The sequence below is a fragment of the Notamacropus eugenii genome, chromosome 3, assembly GCF_028372415.1.
Source record: "Notamacropus eugenii isolate mMacEug1 chromosome 3, mMacEug1.pri_v2, whole genome shotgun sequence".
NCBI classification, from domain to species: domain Eukaryota; kingdom Metazoa; phylum Chordata; class Mammalia; order Diprotodontia; family Macropodidae; genus Notamacropus; species Notamacropus eugenii.
Window position 1 is genome coordinate 176,591,625 of NC_092874.1, and position 14,334 is coordinate 176,605,958.

The 14,334-nt window shown below is 38.0% G+C and overlaps 1 protein-coding gene across 4 annotated transcripts in view; it reads left to right on the top strand.

The window, feature by feature from the left end:
* SFMBT2 (Scm like with four mbt domains 2) overlaps positions 1-14,334 on the top strand; it is a 295,043-nt gene that overhangs the window by 201,809 nt on the left and 78,900 nt on the right. For all 4 annotated transcript variants that reach the window (XM_072653415.1, XM_072653416.1, XM_072653418.1 and 1 more), the window contains 2 exons: positions 2,138-2,220; positions 8,763-8,889. In XM_072653415.1, coding sequence (XP_072509516.1) covers positions 2,138-2,220; positions 8,763-8,889 — 210 coding nt within the window. The remainder of the gene's footprint in view (positions 1-2,137; positions 2,221-8,762; positions 8,890-14,334) is intronic.

The window sequence follows — 14,334 nt, forward strand, 5'->3', positions numbered from 1 at the left end:
TTAAAACACTAAGTCGATCAGTTTCAAAGATCTTTATGTTTAAGTGAATTCTCATACTTTGCCTTTTAGGGATGATAACAGATACTATAATTATTGGGGTTTTTTTTTTTTTTTGTTTTTATTTTTTGCCATCAAGTTTATAGGCTCTTCCATATCTGGAAAATGGCTTCTCCAGATGAAACACACCTCCCACCTCTTTGAAAGGGAAATGAGAACTGTGGCTGTAGAATGTTGTTTTATGTTAGCATCTTGTAAACACTGTTTAATAATGGTTGTGTGTGTGTATTGGTTTTGCTTAATCATATATATATATTATATATATATAGGTATATAGATTTTTTTTGTTTCTCTCTGTGTGTGTGTGTGTGTGTGTGTGTGTGTGATGTTAGTGTAGAGTTTGGGAGATGTCTGTAGTGTAAAAACAAAAGCCACCAATTTGACTGTAAAAATAAAGGTGGCTTCTTTCTATTAGATATGTTTAAGAATTCATTATTGTCATCATGCTCGAATCCAAAGAAATAAATGATTTCTTAACCAGAAGATCCCAGGGAACCAAAATAGTAACTCAGATTTCTGTATATTACACATCCTTTACACTAGCCTTAGAGGGTTATAGTGTGGAAGTATGCTAGTCTAGAATGGCCTCTTGTCCATCGTAATTTTTTTCTCATGAAGAGAGAAGGGAATGAATGCTACACAAAGGAAAAAGCAATTGTTCTGCTGAGTCAGGCAAAGGAAACCAATTTATGATGCTAGAATGATAGAACATTAGGCCTCCAAGGGTCTTTCAGAGCATCGGTTATCAGAACTCCCTCTGTTTTATAGATGAGGAAATTAAAGCTAAGAAAGTTTAGTTGTCCAAGGTCATACAGCTAGTTAGTGGCCAATCCAAGACTTAGACCTAGATCTTCTCACTCCAAGCGCAGTGTTCTTTCTTTCCCACAATGCTACCACCTCAACCTGAGCTTCTTCCTCTGTTTTTGTAAACATAAGTGTTTTGACCTGAGAAGGCAGTCTCCAAAGCCAGATGATTATAGCTCACAAAGAATCAATACAACCTTAGGAAAAAAAAAAACAATAAAAACTTTTATTAGTGGAAGGAAGAAGGGTTTGGTACTTTTAAGAAGCCAGATTATAAAATGAAAAAACCAGTGTGTGTGGGGGGATCTAAGTGTGTGTGGGGGGATCTAAGTGAGGCAGCTGAGACCCAGCTCTAAATGGAAGGGCTGCATTTTTCTTTGGGATGATCAGATACCTGTAAAGGCATCAGGCTGTGTACCATCTAGGTTGTGAGAAAAACAGGGTAATGAGGGGTGTTAAAGAAGTTAACCTTTTTTATATTAACTTGGGACAGATGGAGGGTGTAGCAGTTAAATGGTTACAAATACACTTTGGGGTTTGAATTTTGACCTTTATTTTCACCAGGGAATTACTGCTTTTGAAGGAAAAGGAAGAGATGATGTATTCTAACTTCTTAATTGTGTTCTTTTAAGAAAAATTGTAAGTTAATGAACTACGAACCAGATAAGCCTACCCATTGAGCCAATGTAGTGCAAACATAAGCAGTGCTATTTGATCTCAAGTACAATCAACCTACCCCCTTCCTAGACTTGTAGTCTTCTCACAGCTTACTCCCCAACACTTACTTTCTGATCCAGTGACACTAGCCTCTTAAAGGCTGTTCCATGAACAAGACATTCTCTCTCTCAGCTCTGAGCATTTACTGCCTGTCCTTCCTGCCTGGAACTGACTGGCTTCCTTTAAGTACCAATTAAAATCTCACCTTCTTACAGAAAGGCTTCCCTGACTTTCCTCTTTTAATTATTTCATATTTATCCTTCATATAGCTTGCTTTATATGTATTTATTTGCATGGGGTCTTCTCCACTGGATTCTAAACTCCTTAAGGGCAGGGATTTTCTTTTATCTCTTTTTGTATCTCCAGTATTTAGCACAGTACCTTGGCAAATAGTAGGTGCTTAATAAATGTTTATTGTTTGATTAATTGAAATTAATCTACTTCTCAGGGGTAGTTTTGTAACTCTTGTTCATTCAGTAGTGAAAGTGTCACCAAACTACTTGACTGTCTCTAATTTGGCCTAACAGGTACTAATTTTGATCTGTTTTGTCCTGTACAGGTTATGCTGGCCAGGACTTTGACTGGGCAGATTATCAGAAACAGCATGGTGCCGAGGCCGCGCCTCATTTCTGTTTCAGAAATGTAAGTGTGTTATTCGTTAACTGAATTAAATAAGATTATTGTCCAGCGTTAGCACTCTTTTCCTTGGATGACATGTTATTTTCTTTTTCCTCTCTCACTGCATGTATTAAAACTTGAAGGATTATCTTTTGTCTATAAATACCCTGAATGTCGGTGCTCTCGTTAAGGCCTCATGAATCCAGAGGTCTGTTTATGAGTTTTTCTGTAGAGCCACAATAATGTACAAGGACATGATATATCATTATGTTGTCATATCATAAAAGCTTTGGAGTTTTTGAATCAAGTCTCTGACCTAGTTGCCTGTGATCCTTAAATGCTATCCTAGGATTGGTACAAATAGCTGAACTCTATCATCCCCAAAGTACATTCTTAAAGCATGTTTTCAAGGTCCTCTTAAACATGTGTATGTGCTTTTGTCTGAGGATATTCAAAGGCCTTTAAGTGACTTATACCTTTATATTCTGTTCTTAACGAGCTTATTCTGAGCAGCCACCTTTTTCAAGTGTATCTTACTAGTCTAGTCATTGGGGTTTTATGGCACATAAAGTAACCATAATGGCACATGAGAACACCTTGTTTTATACACAGTGATTGCCTCTCCTAAATAGATGGAAGCAGTTATTCGTTTTGACTTCATGGTATTAATGGATAGATTCTGGATCATCCACTTAGAGCTGGAAAGGGCTTTAGGAGTCATCTGGTTCAGCCAGTCTCCTTCTTTTGTAAATAGCAAAACTAGGCCTAATCCTCCTCCCAAATTTAAGTGACTTGCCTAAGCTCACAAAGAATAAATAGAGTCAAAGTTGAAATCCAGGTCCTCTGGAAGGGGAGTAAACATTTACGTAACACTTGCTATGTGCCAGGCTCTGTGCCTGGTGTTTTACAGGTCTTATCTTATTTGATCCTTACAACAACTCTTAGAGGCAGGTGCTGTTATTATTCCCATTTTGCAGTTGAGGAGACTAAGGCAAAGAGAGTTAAGTGACACACCCAAGGGGACACAGCTCATGTCTGAGGCTGCATTTGAATTCAAGTCTTCTTGACTCTCCAGGATCCCCCAGGCTGCCTAGCTTTCAGTGATCTTCCCACTTCACTAAGCTGAAACTGGACCTTATTTCTTCCCCAGTCTCTTCTTTCATCTCCCTTATGGTGGCTTGAGGCCATGTTGGACTTCTGTCGTTTTTGTCTTTTACCACTCAGTTCATGAAGAACACCCGCACTTTCTCATATAGAGCACTTAAAAGACTGGGTTTCCTCACAATGGCTTTGTAAAGTGACAACTGTACATATTCTCCCCTTCTTATATGGAGAAAATGAGACTGAGAAATTAAGTGACATTACCCTTCTGGTGCCAAGTGTAGTGCTCCCTTGTCTGCCTGTGTCCTCAGACATCAGCATCATCACCACCATCATCATCATCATGGTTCATGTCCTAGAGTTTGTAAAACATTATCAGATCCTACCATTTAGGCAGAGGGACCTTGAGAATCACTTTTCTTTTATAGATGAGAAAACCAATCAAAAATAAAGGGAACTTAATGTCCCTTAACATTAAAAAGTAAACCATTGTTACTCGATAGTGCCTTATGTTAGATTCTTAATAAATACTTGTTGAATTGAATTTAATATCTTAATCTCATTGGACCTCAGTTTCCTCAGCTGTCAAATTGAAGTGTTAGTGTATTCCAGGCTTAGAATGAGCCAACATTATGAGTCGGCAGCCAAAAAAGCTAATATGATTATGAGAGGTAGATGACAAGCCCAGTATATACTACACAGGTCAGACCACATCTGTAGTATTGCATTTAGTCGGGTACCATTTTAGGAAGAATATTGATAAACCTGATGTGTCCCAAAGAGACATCAGTTAACGAATATTTGTTAAGCTCCTGCTATGTGCCAGGCAGCGTGGTAGGCACTGGGGATACAAAGAAGTAAAAGATAGTCCCTGCCCTCAGAGAGCTGACAGCCTAAAAGTGCCCATCAGATGTTAGGAACAGCCTTAACTGAAGGTACTAGGGCTGTCTAACCCATGGAAGAGAAGGCTCCAAGGGGCATAATGTTTGCCTTCAGGTATTTAAAAGGATGGGAGGTGATAAAGGAATTGAATTTTCCTCTTCTGGGTCCTCAAGGGCGGTCATTCAAAGAAGCATTCATTAAGGTACCCCTGCTCAGCACTTGGGCTATAAAGAACAAACCAAAACAGTTCCTGCATTAAAAGGGCTTCCATTCTAAGGGGGGGAGACAACATACATAAATGAGTCTGTACAAGATAAGTACAGAGCATCAGGGTTCTTTTTGTGTCATAGACCCCTTTGAGGCCTGTGGACCTCTTCTCAGAATAATATTTACAGGTGTCTAAAATAAAACACATAGGATTACAAGAAAACCAATTATGTCATAATATATGAAATTGTTGTTTTTTTAAAGTCCATGGACTCTCGGTTAAAAACCCCTGGCTTAGAGGGGAGGTACTAGCAGATGGAGGGAAAAGGAGAGAAGACCTCCTAGGAAGGTCTTGAAGGAGGCTGGACAGTCTTAGAGGCAGAAGTGAAGAGGAGGAGGAGGAATACCAGGCATGGTGGGGCAGCCAGGACAAAGACACAGAGAGGGCACTGGACCGTCGTGTGCGAGGAGCAGCCAGTAGGCCAGGATGACTGTGCTGTAGAATGTATCTAAAAGAACTACTCTCTTAAAAACTGGAAAGATAGCGAGGGGCTAAGTTTTAAAGACATTGAAATAGCAAATAGGAGTTTGTATCGTATTTTAGAAGTGATCAACTTCTAGAGTCTTCCATAGAGAACTCCCTGATATGTTTCTTCCTATAATATTTTTCCTTTTAAAGGAGATGTTTCCTTATCAGCCTTTTTGAGCTTAAGGAGGAAATTCTGAACATCTCTGCCTAATTTCTGTTTTTAGGAGCCAAGCAGCATCCTTGACTTTGAATATTTCCTTAGTTCTCTCATTTTTGCAGTCCTCTGTGACTCTGTATGTGCCTCAGCCCCTCCCACTGTTACTAAAGCTTTAAAATAGAGGGGCTCACACAAGGCCCCCGTCACCTGCCAGCTCTTGAACCTTGACGGATATTCTCTGAAGATGAAATCAGTTTTAATTATTTTGTTGTTGCTGTTTATTCATTAGCAGAAGGCTTATTACAAAAATGCTCCCCTTTGTTTTCTGGCTCTTGATTTATTTAATAGGCAGGATTATAATCTGCCTGTTGGCATATGCCTTGCATTAACCGACAAGTTGTTGAATTTGTCAGCTCACTACAAGTGCCCTTTGATAGAATGCTTATTATAAATTCATTTTTTAATCACACATCTCCAGTGTAGCACAGCAGATCTCGTGTGGAAGTATGTGCATTGTCGCCATTTCCCTGGGGATGTTTAACAATCATAGGCAGTTATGAAATGGATCGACACAGCCAAATGCTTAGTAAAATAAACTTACAGGTAACTGTTTTGTTATTGATCCTTTACAAATTAGCCTCAAGCAGTGAGTTGAGTTGAACTGAAAGTGGGTTGTGTGGTTTTATTTTCTCCATGTTAACTACAATAGAAAGCAGTGAAACAAAAAAATAAAATAAAAAACAAAACCTAAAAAAACAAAAAAAATCTCACTTACTAAGATGGTTAGTAGGCAGCCGGTGAATTCTTTTGAAAGAAGTTCAATTCCCAATGTGTGGGACAGTCAGTAAGAGGAACAGGGAATGTGATGGAATCAGACTTCACAATGAATAAAAAATGGTATGGAACCAGTTGACTTGGGTGTAAATAGATGGAAATAACTTGCCATTCTACTTACTTAGAAGTAGATTGGGTTTTTTCAGCTTAAAGACTATATTTGACTTTAATTGAATGACACACAGAGGTATTACAAAAGAATGAGACTGATTTCTCTGACACACATGACAATTCCATATCATTACTTTGTAGTTAGTTGTATTATGTGCATACAATGCCAGATAGGCATATTTTTCCTAAATATTCTAATATCCATATAATTTATTGGGCTAAATATTCTTTGGGTAAGCATGTGCATGCGGAAGTCGTGATAGGAATTGTTAATATCAATCTAAATGGAGCAAGAGAGAAAAACAGAATGGCAGCAGATAAAGACAGAGCAACTCTTTTATCCAGAGACTGATTTTATTTTGTGAGGGATCTCGTTCTTCCTTTTTCTTATTTTGTTTGCTTGCTTTTTGGTCACGCCCTTATTCATTAGTAGCCCTTCCTCTAAACAGTCCCAATCTCATTTAATCCAAGAAAGTAAATACAGTCGGAGCTAATTAGTCCTTGGGTAGAAGGTTGTTTGGGGATAGTAGATGGTGTATTTGCATGCACGTGGCCAGATAGCTCAGTTTTTTTAGTACATAGCTAGATAAAAAGGCTAGAGTCTTGGGTTTGAATCCTGTATTGACCAATTCATTATGGATCATTTCTTAATTATATAAATTTTTAAACTGTCACCTAAAGTCTGCAAAAGTACTTTGCTGACCATAAGCTAGTTGAAAGAGTATGGAAGGATCAATGCCATTATCCTGAGTATAAAAGCAAAAGAAAATTGGAAAGTTCACTCACAGGAGGTTAAACCGTCTTTATGAAATTTCACTTAATTATCTTCACATAGAATAAACTTCAAAAAGGAAGTATCAATTTTGTTTCTCATTAGCCGCTATTATTTTTAAAGGTTTCTTCAAGAATGACCCTGAAATTGTTAATTAATGGTGAGTATTTATTCAGCACATATTACGTGCTAAGCACTGTGCCAAGTATTAAGAATACAAATATCATCAGAGAGAAAGATGGTGCTTGCCTTCAAAGATCTTCCGTTCTATGAGGGAAGATAATGCATAAAAAGGAGCTGGAGACCGGGGCGGGGGGTGGGGGGGGTGGGGAGGGGGGTTGGAGGTTCTGGAAGAGCTTTGATTTTAGGAATTAGGGAAGAACTCAGCGTTCAGAAGAGGAGATCATGAGAGTGGAAGCATTTTCCAGGGTGAGAAGGCAGCTGAGCATGATGGAGAAAGGTGTCCATAGAGTCAGAAGTGGATCCACAAGAAGAGTGACCTTTGGGACTCAGGTGTAGATTTATCCACTGGTGCCCTCAGGATATCTCCCATTAGCACACAGAACTGATAGACAACTATGCTCGGGGACTGTAAAAAGAAAAAAAACATTTGTATTCAGCCAATATTTATAGCATTACTTGCAATGTCTGCCTCCAATCTTTTTGGGTCTGGATTCTGGAAAATCAAGTTATACTTTTGGAATGTTTTTTCAAGTCTCTTTGTACCTTGTTTTCTCATAGTAAAATGGGGTTAATGATGAAGCTAATATCCTTATTTGGCAGAGGGTGATATGAAAATGACTGATTAGTAGGTGAAGTGTCATCATTCTTGTTTATGAATGAAATGCCATTCAGAGTATTATGAGTTATTATCAGGTGATAATGAGAGGCAGCATGATGTGATAAAGTAACTGACCTCTGAGTCAGGAAAAACTGTGTTCCGGTCCTACCCCTGACACACCATGGTTTAAGTGTCTAAGTACCCTAGACAGTTTTTAAGATCACGGGTCAAGAAGGTGTCAAGCTCCATTCATGGAGGGAGGTGCCTCATGATAGAGAAATTATAGGTCCAGGCCCTGTCCTCATTTCTGTTCTCAAATAGGAAGGCAAGAAGTTTGTTATTGTTCGGTCATATCCAATTTTTCATGGGAATTAGGGTTTTCTTGGCACAGATACTGAAGTGGTTTGCCATTTACTTCTCCAACTCATTTTACAGACTGAGACAAAAAGTAAAGTGACTTGCTCAGGGTCACACAGCTAGTCAGTGTCTAAGGCAGGGTTTGAACTTGGGTCCTCCTGACTACAGGCCAGCACGCTATCCACTGAGCCATCTAGCTGCTGCCAAGAAGGTTAGACTTACATGAAGCTGTAAAAGCTTTCTGGGGATTTGCAGGTATGTGGCAGGTCCAACTCCTGTGTGCCTATTTTTGATGCCTTCCCAGGAACTCTGGAAGCCACTTAAATTCTGTAATGACCTAGGAGCTACAAAAGACCTATGGTCTCTGACTCATCTTAAGCGCTTAGCAAAGTAAACTCATAGGTAACTGCTTCAGTATTGTTGATCCTTTATAAATTAGCTTCCACCCATGAGTTTTCCCCTCTAATGGGAAACAGTTCAGATCAGTTCTAATAGATATTGGAAAGAAGGTGGAGGAATGGCTCTAGTCTCCCACTATTTTATTGGTGAGTGAAATGGAGCTAGATTAGAACTGGCATAGTGGAAGAAACTATGAAACTGTGAGTCAAAAGACCTGAGTGTGAATCTCAACACTTTCACTTAACTCTTGCATGACCTTGAACAAATTAGCTCATCTGCAAAAGGAAGGGATTAGGTAATCTTCAGTTCTCTTTATAGCTTCGACTTGCTGATGATAGAATGAAAACTTAACACTTTCTCTCTGCACAGCCCAATTACTCCATCGCACCATGGCTTAGTGCGTATTGACTCAACATGCTTGCTTGCTTCCTTACAGACATCGTTCAGCCGTGGTTTTACTAAGAACATGAAGCTTGAAGTTGTAAACCCCAGGAACCCAGGGGAACTCTGTGTGGCCTCTATCATCAGTGTGAAGGGAAGGCTGATGTGGCTTCACTTGGAAGGTACGTATGTGTGACAAGAGCCTTTTAGGCTCTGGAGAGCATCGTCATGTGTGCCTGTGAATTCTGCTTTTCTAATAGTCTCTCCAGCAACCCTGCCTTTGCTCTGCTTTATGCAAATTAGTCTTAAGTTATTCAATATTCTTAAGTAAGTGAAACTAATCAAATATAAATTCATTCTGAGCCTCTCTTCTTAACTAATAATTTCATGAAATGAGATGTTGGTGAGATAATTATGTTTGGAACACAGTGGTCTTCTTGCTTGTATGATCATAAAAGCTAGTGCTACAATCAGATTAACATGAGTCGCTGAAGCTGGAATGTTGGGGTTTTATTAGCTAGATAAAATATTTGCATGTGTGCATTATTTATTTGTTTGCATTATTTTTGCTTCGTTATCTTTAGTAGATGTTTTGTTTTATATTTTCTAAAAGAATGTGTCCGTTTTTGTCTCAGATGTATAGTGAGTGGGATTTTAGCTAGGTTCTTCCAGTGCTGCATAGATCAGTCCTTATTGTATGCTCTGTGTAGAGGTGGAAACGTGATCAGTGGAGTTGGGGAGATGAAGAATTGTATCTTCTGAAAAGGGGAACACTAATGAGATTTTGGATACCTTAGAGATAAATCGATAGTTTTCTGTTGTCTCTTTTTCAGGAAGAAGTAATTAGAATGGATTTGTGTTTAAAAAAAAAACAAAACTCATCAACACGTTGTTTTTCTGTAACACCTAATATTGTTATTTCAGACACTTAATAAGATAAGTATATCTTCTTGAAAAGAGAATGCAAAACATTAGCTTGTATGGGTATATTGGAATAATCTTGGCTCTCCAGACCTGTGGTTTTTATCTTAAAAGGGCTTAACAACAATGAACATGTAAGCATGAAGTTTGGAAACTTGTGGAGGTAGCTTTGACTTTCATTCCCTTTAGAGTCCTTGGAAAATAAGTCCAACAAAATCAAAGGTTCCTTGGGAGATCTATAATCTTCTGAATCTCATTCTCAGCCGTGTGGTATCTTGTTGGTTTGGAAAAGGTGGAGAGCAACTGTTCTAGGCATTAACTTTTAAAAGAATTCTGTTTGGGTTGGCACCATTTGTCCCCAAGAAATGCTTTAAAATTCATTAACTCTTAATTTTAATGACAGTTGTCATTGGGGTTGTAATACTGACTTTTATACCCATGCAGTCAACATATTACACTTTGAGGTCCAGTTGAATAGTGGAATAATCCTCTTAAGATGTCCCATTTCTCAAGTTAGTACATCTCAGAATGGCCCAGCCTGTTAGGGTTCAACGAAGAGAGAGATTGCACTTTGTTTTCATTGCCACATTTAGGATGGAGTTGGCTATCCTTGGAGAAATAAGATTTTTCTTGTATTTCCAAAACACTGAATTTAATTTGCACTGGGATGAAACGTATTCCAAGGCTTAAGATTTGTTTACATTCTTTCTTTGAAAACAAAAATGGTAAAGTTGGAAGCCCATGTTTCATTATTATTTAACACATTATGTTTAAAATTCCTCTGCAGTCATTATTTATTTAGCAGCTTATATTTTCAGAGTGCTTTTACAGCTGTTAATTAGTTGACAAACACAGCAGTAATAGTGTCCTGAATTTTATAGGTGGGGAAGCTGACAGAGCCATTAGAATGTTTCTGGGTTTCAATTTCGAGGCTTCTGACATTGTATTTAATGCCTAGTCCTCTAGATTCTACGGCCTTCTGGTTCTCAAGCTTTTATGAGAAACATCTAATATTTAATTTTTCAAGCAGTAATCCTCTTGTTTCAGTAGTCTATCTTGTATGCTGTTGTGCCTTGGAATATTTTGGTTAGCTTTTATTTAAGTATTCCTCACGTTTCCAGAGTATGGTCACTAACCTGTCATGCGAAGTCTAGTTAACATAGAATACTCATAGGTTTGGAACAGCAGAATGTTCAGCTTCCTAGACCATTTGCAGCTGTTTTTAAAAAAGTATTTTCCAGTCTAGTATTCTAACCTATGTTTTTTTTTTTTTTTAAAATAAATTCTATTTTCTTTTTTCCAATTCCAGTGTGGACAATTTTCAACATTCATTTTTTTATAAGATTTTCAGTTCCAAATTTTTCTCCCTCCCCAATATGACAATCTGATATATTCTAACCTATGCTTTTAAGCTTTTAATATAATTGTTTTAGTGCAAAGTTGGGTACAGGAAAAGAGGACAAAAATATGTTGAAAAATGTCTCAGGTTCAAGAAACAAAAGGAGCCCAAAGGCTTACGACTATTTGGAAGTTTCATGCTTTTGCATCATGCATGGTTTCTTTCATGAGAGACATGGCAGGTGGTGAAGACATGATAATGTGATGTTATTGTGAAATAATATCACAAAAATAAAGTTCGCTATAGGCTAACTGAAAGCAAATATCTGGTTATTGATGTGGGAAGTTCTATCTGAATCTACCATGGAGGCACGCTTGCATGCAGCAGACATTCAACTACTTAGACCAGAGGTTAACATTAACATCAGGTCACCACATACAGTTGTAATGATTTCACCCTGACATATTAAAATAAGCCATCAGTACCAGAAAATGGAAAGAGTAAAAATATTGATCGTAACTACCAACAGTTTTAGCAAAAACAAACAGTAGTAAATCATTGACTGCAACAAGGAAGCATTAAGAATCCCCAAACCGTATTAGGGATCAAAATGTCAGGAAAAAAGGTAGCAGTCAGGGCCTCCACTGATTTAGAATACCAGCATATCTGCAGAACTCTATAGAGGAATATTCCGAGCCATATTAACTTATAAAGTAGTGTAAACTGGTGGAGACAAGGATAACTTCAAAATGCATATACCACAACATGCCAAGAGTATTGGTAGATGTCCCCCTATTGGGAGGATGATAAGCTTATGGGAAATGGGACAAATGTTTTACAGTCTATTATTGTCCTTACTACTGGAGGAACCTTTCCTTTAGGTAGCAGAAATGGTAGATAAGACTATGAAGATCGCAGAAGTTGTAGTATCAGGCCAAGTACACGCTGAAGAAATCTTCAAAATGGGAGCCACAGCATGACCACAAGGCATGACTTCTGCAGTGATCTGCTAAACAGAGGGTGAGATGTTGACAATCACAAGTCTTCTCTCCAGCACAGCCATTCACTGATCATTGGTTTAGCACTTCCTCCACTGTGCCCTCCCTTGCCACTGTGCAAGCTCCCAACCTCCTACTTATTCCCATCAGATGTTGACTTCTTGGGACATTTATAATCAAACCAACTGGACCCCTCCATGTCACTAGCTATACCTGTACCATTGGTAAACTTTCCACCTCCCAACATACCTTTTCCTTGCCCTAGATGACCTTCTCAAAGGACAGACTGTTTGCTAGGGCAATGACTGGTGAGTGAGAGCCCTTCCTACATCCCCCCTTTTTATTTTAAGTGAGAATAAATCATATGATATGGGCAAGCATGGATGGCTTGTACTCTGCATTGCATTTCTCATTGTGTTTTCTTTTCCCCCAAATTGGCACTCCTCTTTAAAATTCCCCTATTTGTGTTGAAGGCTCTCCTACCATTTCCAGTGCCCATTCCTCAGTGCCATCCTCAACTCTCAGTTGCCACATCATGTCTTTTCTATATTGACATCATCTTTCTCACATCCATCCTTTTTCACTCACATAGTCAGCACCCTCATTAAAACCGTAATCTTCTTTCCTGGACTATTAAATAACCTTCTAATGGGTCTCTACTCCACTTCATCTTTTGCAAACCTGCCAAAGTGATTTCCCTAGAACACAGGTCTGACCATGCCCTCCCAGTGGCAACCTCTCCGCTCTATGATCAAATGGAAACTCCATTCTTTGGCATTTAAAGCCTTTCACAGCCTGCCCTTTCTAACCTGATTATGAATTACTCCCATCCTGTACCCAAGAAGTTCAGCTAATCTTGCTGCTTTCTCACACTCAGAGAGAAACACAACCAAACTAGCCAAATATCAGTAGAAAATTAATGTATGTAAGTAGAAGCATATAAAGAAATAGAATGAATTTGTATTGGAGACTTTGTGTGGAGTTGAAATAAGTCACTTGTGTTTCTGCTTTGTGCATGTATACAGAAAAGCATGACTTGCTGACAGGATCTCTTATTTGATTGTTATATTGTGTAATATTCAGTAAAAAATAATCTAAATGTAAAAAGAAATGAACATGCTAGGATAGCTACATTGCTTAGACTAACTGAATAATTGCTATTTATTATTTACAAATCTGTAGAACATGCAGTTTTATTTTGAAAATAAGAAAGTATTCAATCACTTTGTTGCCATTGAAAAACATTATATAAAAATATTGTTACAGAGTAAAAAGTGTTGGTAACATTTAACAATATTTTTAGTATTCCACCTTTATGTCATCTTTTAAAATTTCTATTTTTGTACACATTTTATGACGTGCATCTCATTTAAAGAGAAATATACGTTGTTGGGGGTATGTGCTCAAAAATATCTGCAGATAAGAGTATGTAAGTAGAAAAGGTTGTAGAACACTGATATGAATCATAATTATATTGAAAATATCAAGGGATCATTTTACAAGATACTTCAAAGAAAAGATCCCAAAAGAATAGCAAAAAAAAAAATCTCGGATGATATAATTATTCCTACAAGGGGACTGAGATTACATCGTTAACCATGTCCCCAAAATGCTTTTTTTCCTCACACTTTCTAAAACCACTATAAGAATGATAGAGATGCATATCGAAGGGTACCTTTGATGAAAATAAGAAAAGAGGAAAGGCAAGCTGTTATAAATAATTCTCTCCTGCAGTTTCTATGTGTGCAGTTGCATAACTGACTGAAATATGCAGCAAATACAAGATTCTATTGTGGGTTTGTTCATTACAGAAAAGCATTTGATTTGCTAGAACAAAGCTCATCTTTAAAGGCTTTTGTAAGAAGGGGTCTGTCATGCATATGTTAAAATCATACAGTATTCTTTGAGAAGTAGAGCCACAAAGATATCTTTGTTCAGTGACTGATAATTTATGTCAGGCAGCGTCGAAGACAAGGAAACGTGTGATCACCAAAGTTGTTTGCTGTAGTCATGGAGGATGTCTTCTACAAGGTCCAAATGGGAGAGATTCCATATTGATGGGGTGGTATTCCGGACGTTGCTCTCGGTATATAGTACTGTGCTTGTTGAATCAAACCTCTTTCATGAAGATCCATGATTACTCAAAAGAAATCTTCCTAACAGTCCAAACAAATAAAACTAAATTGGTTTAAAAAAAAAACAACACAGCTACTAATTATCCTGGACAACAGGGTGATATTGTGTATAGAATGCAAGGCCTGAAATCTGAAAGACTCATCTCTCTAAGTTGGAAATCCAGCCTCAGATGCTTGCTAACTGTGTGACTCGGAGCAAGTCACTTAACCCTGGTTGCCTCAGTTTCTTCTTCG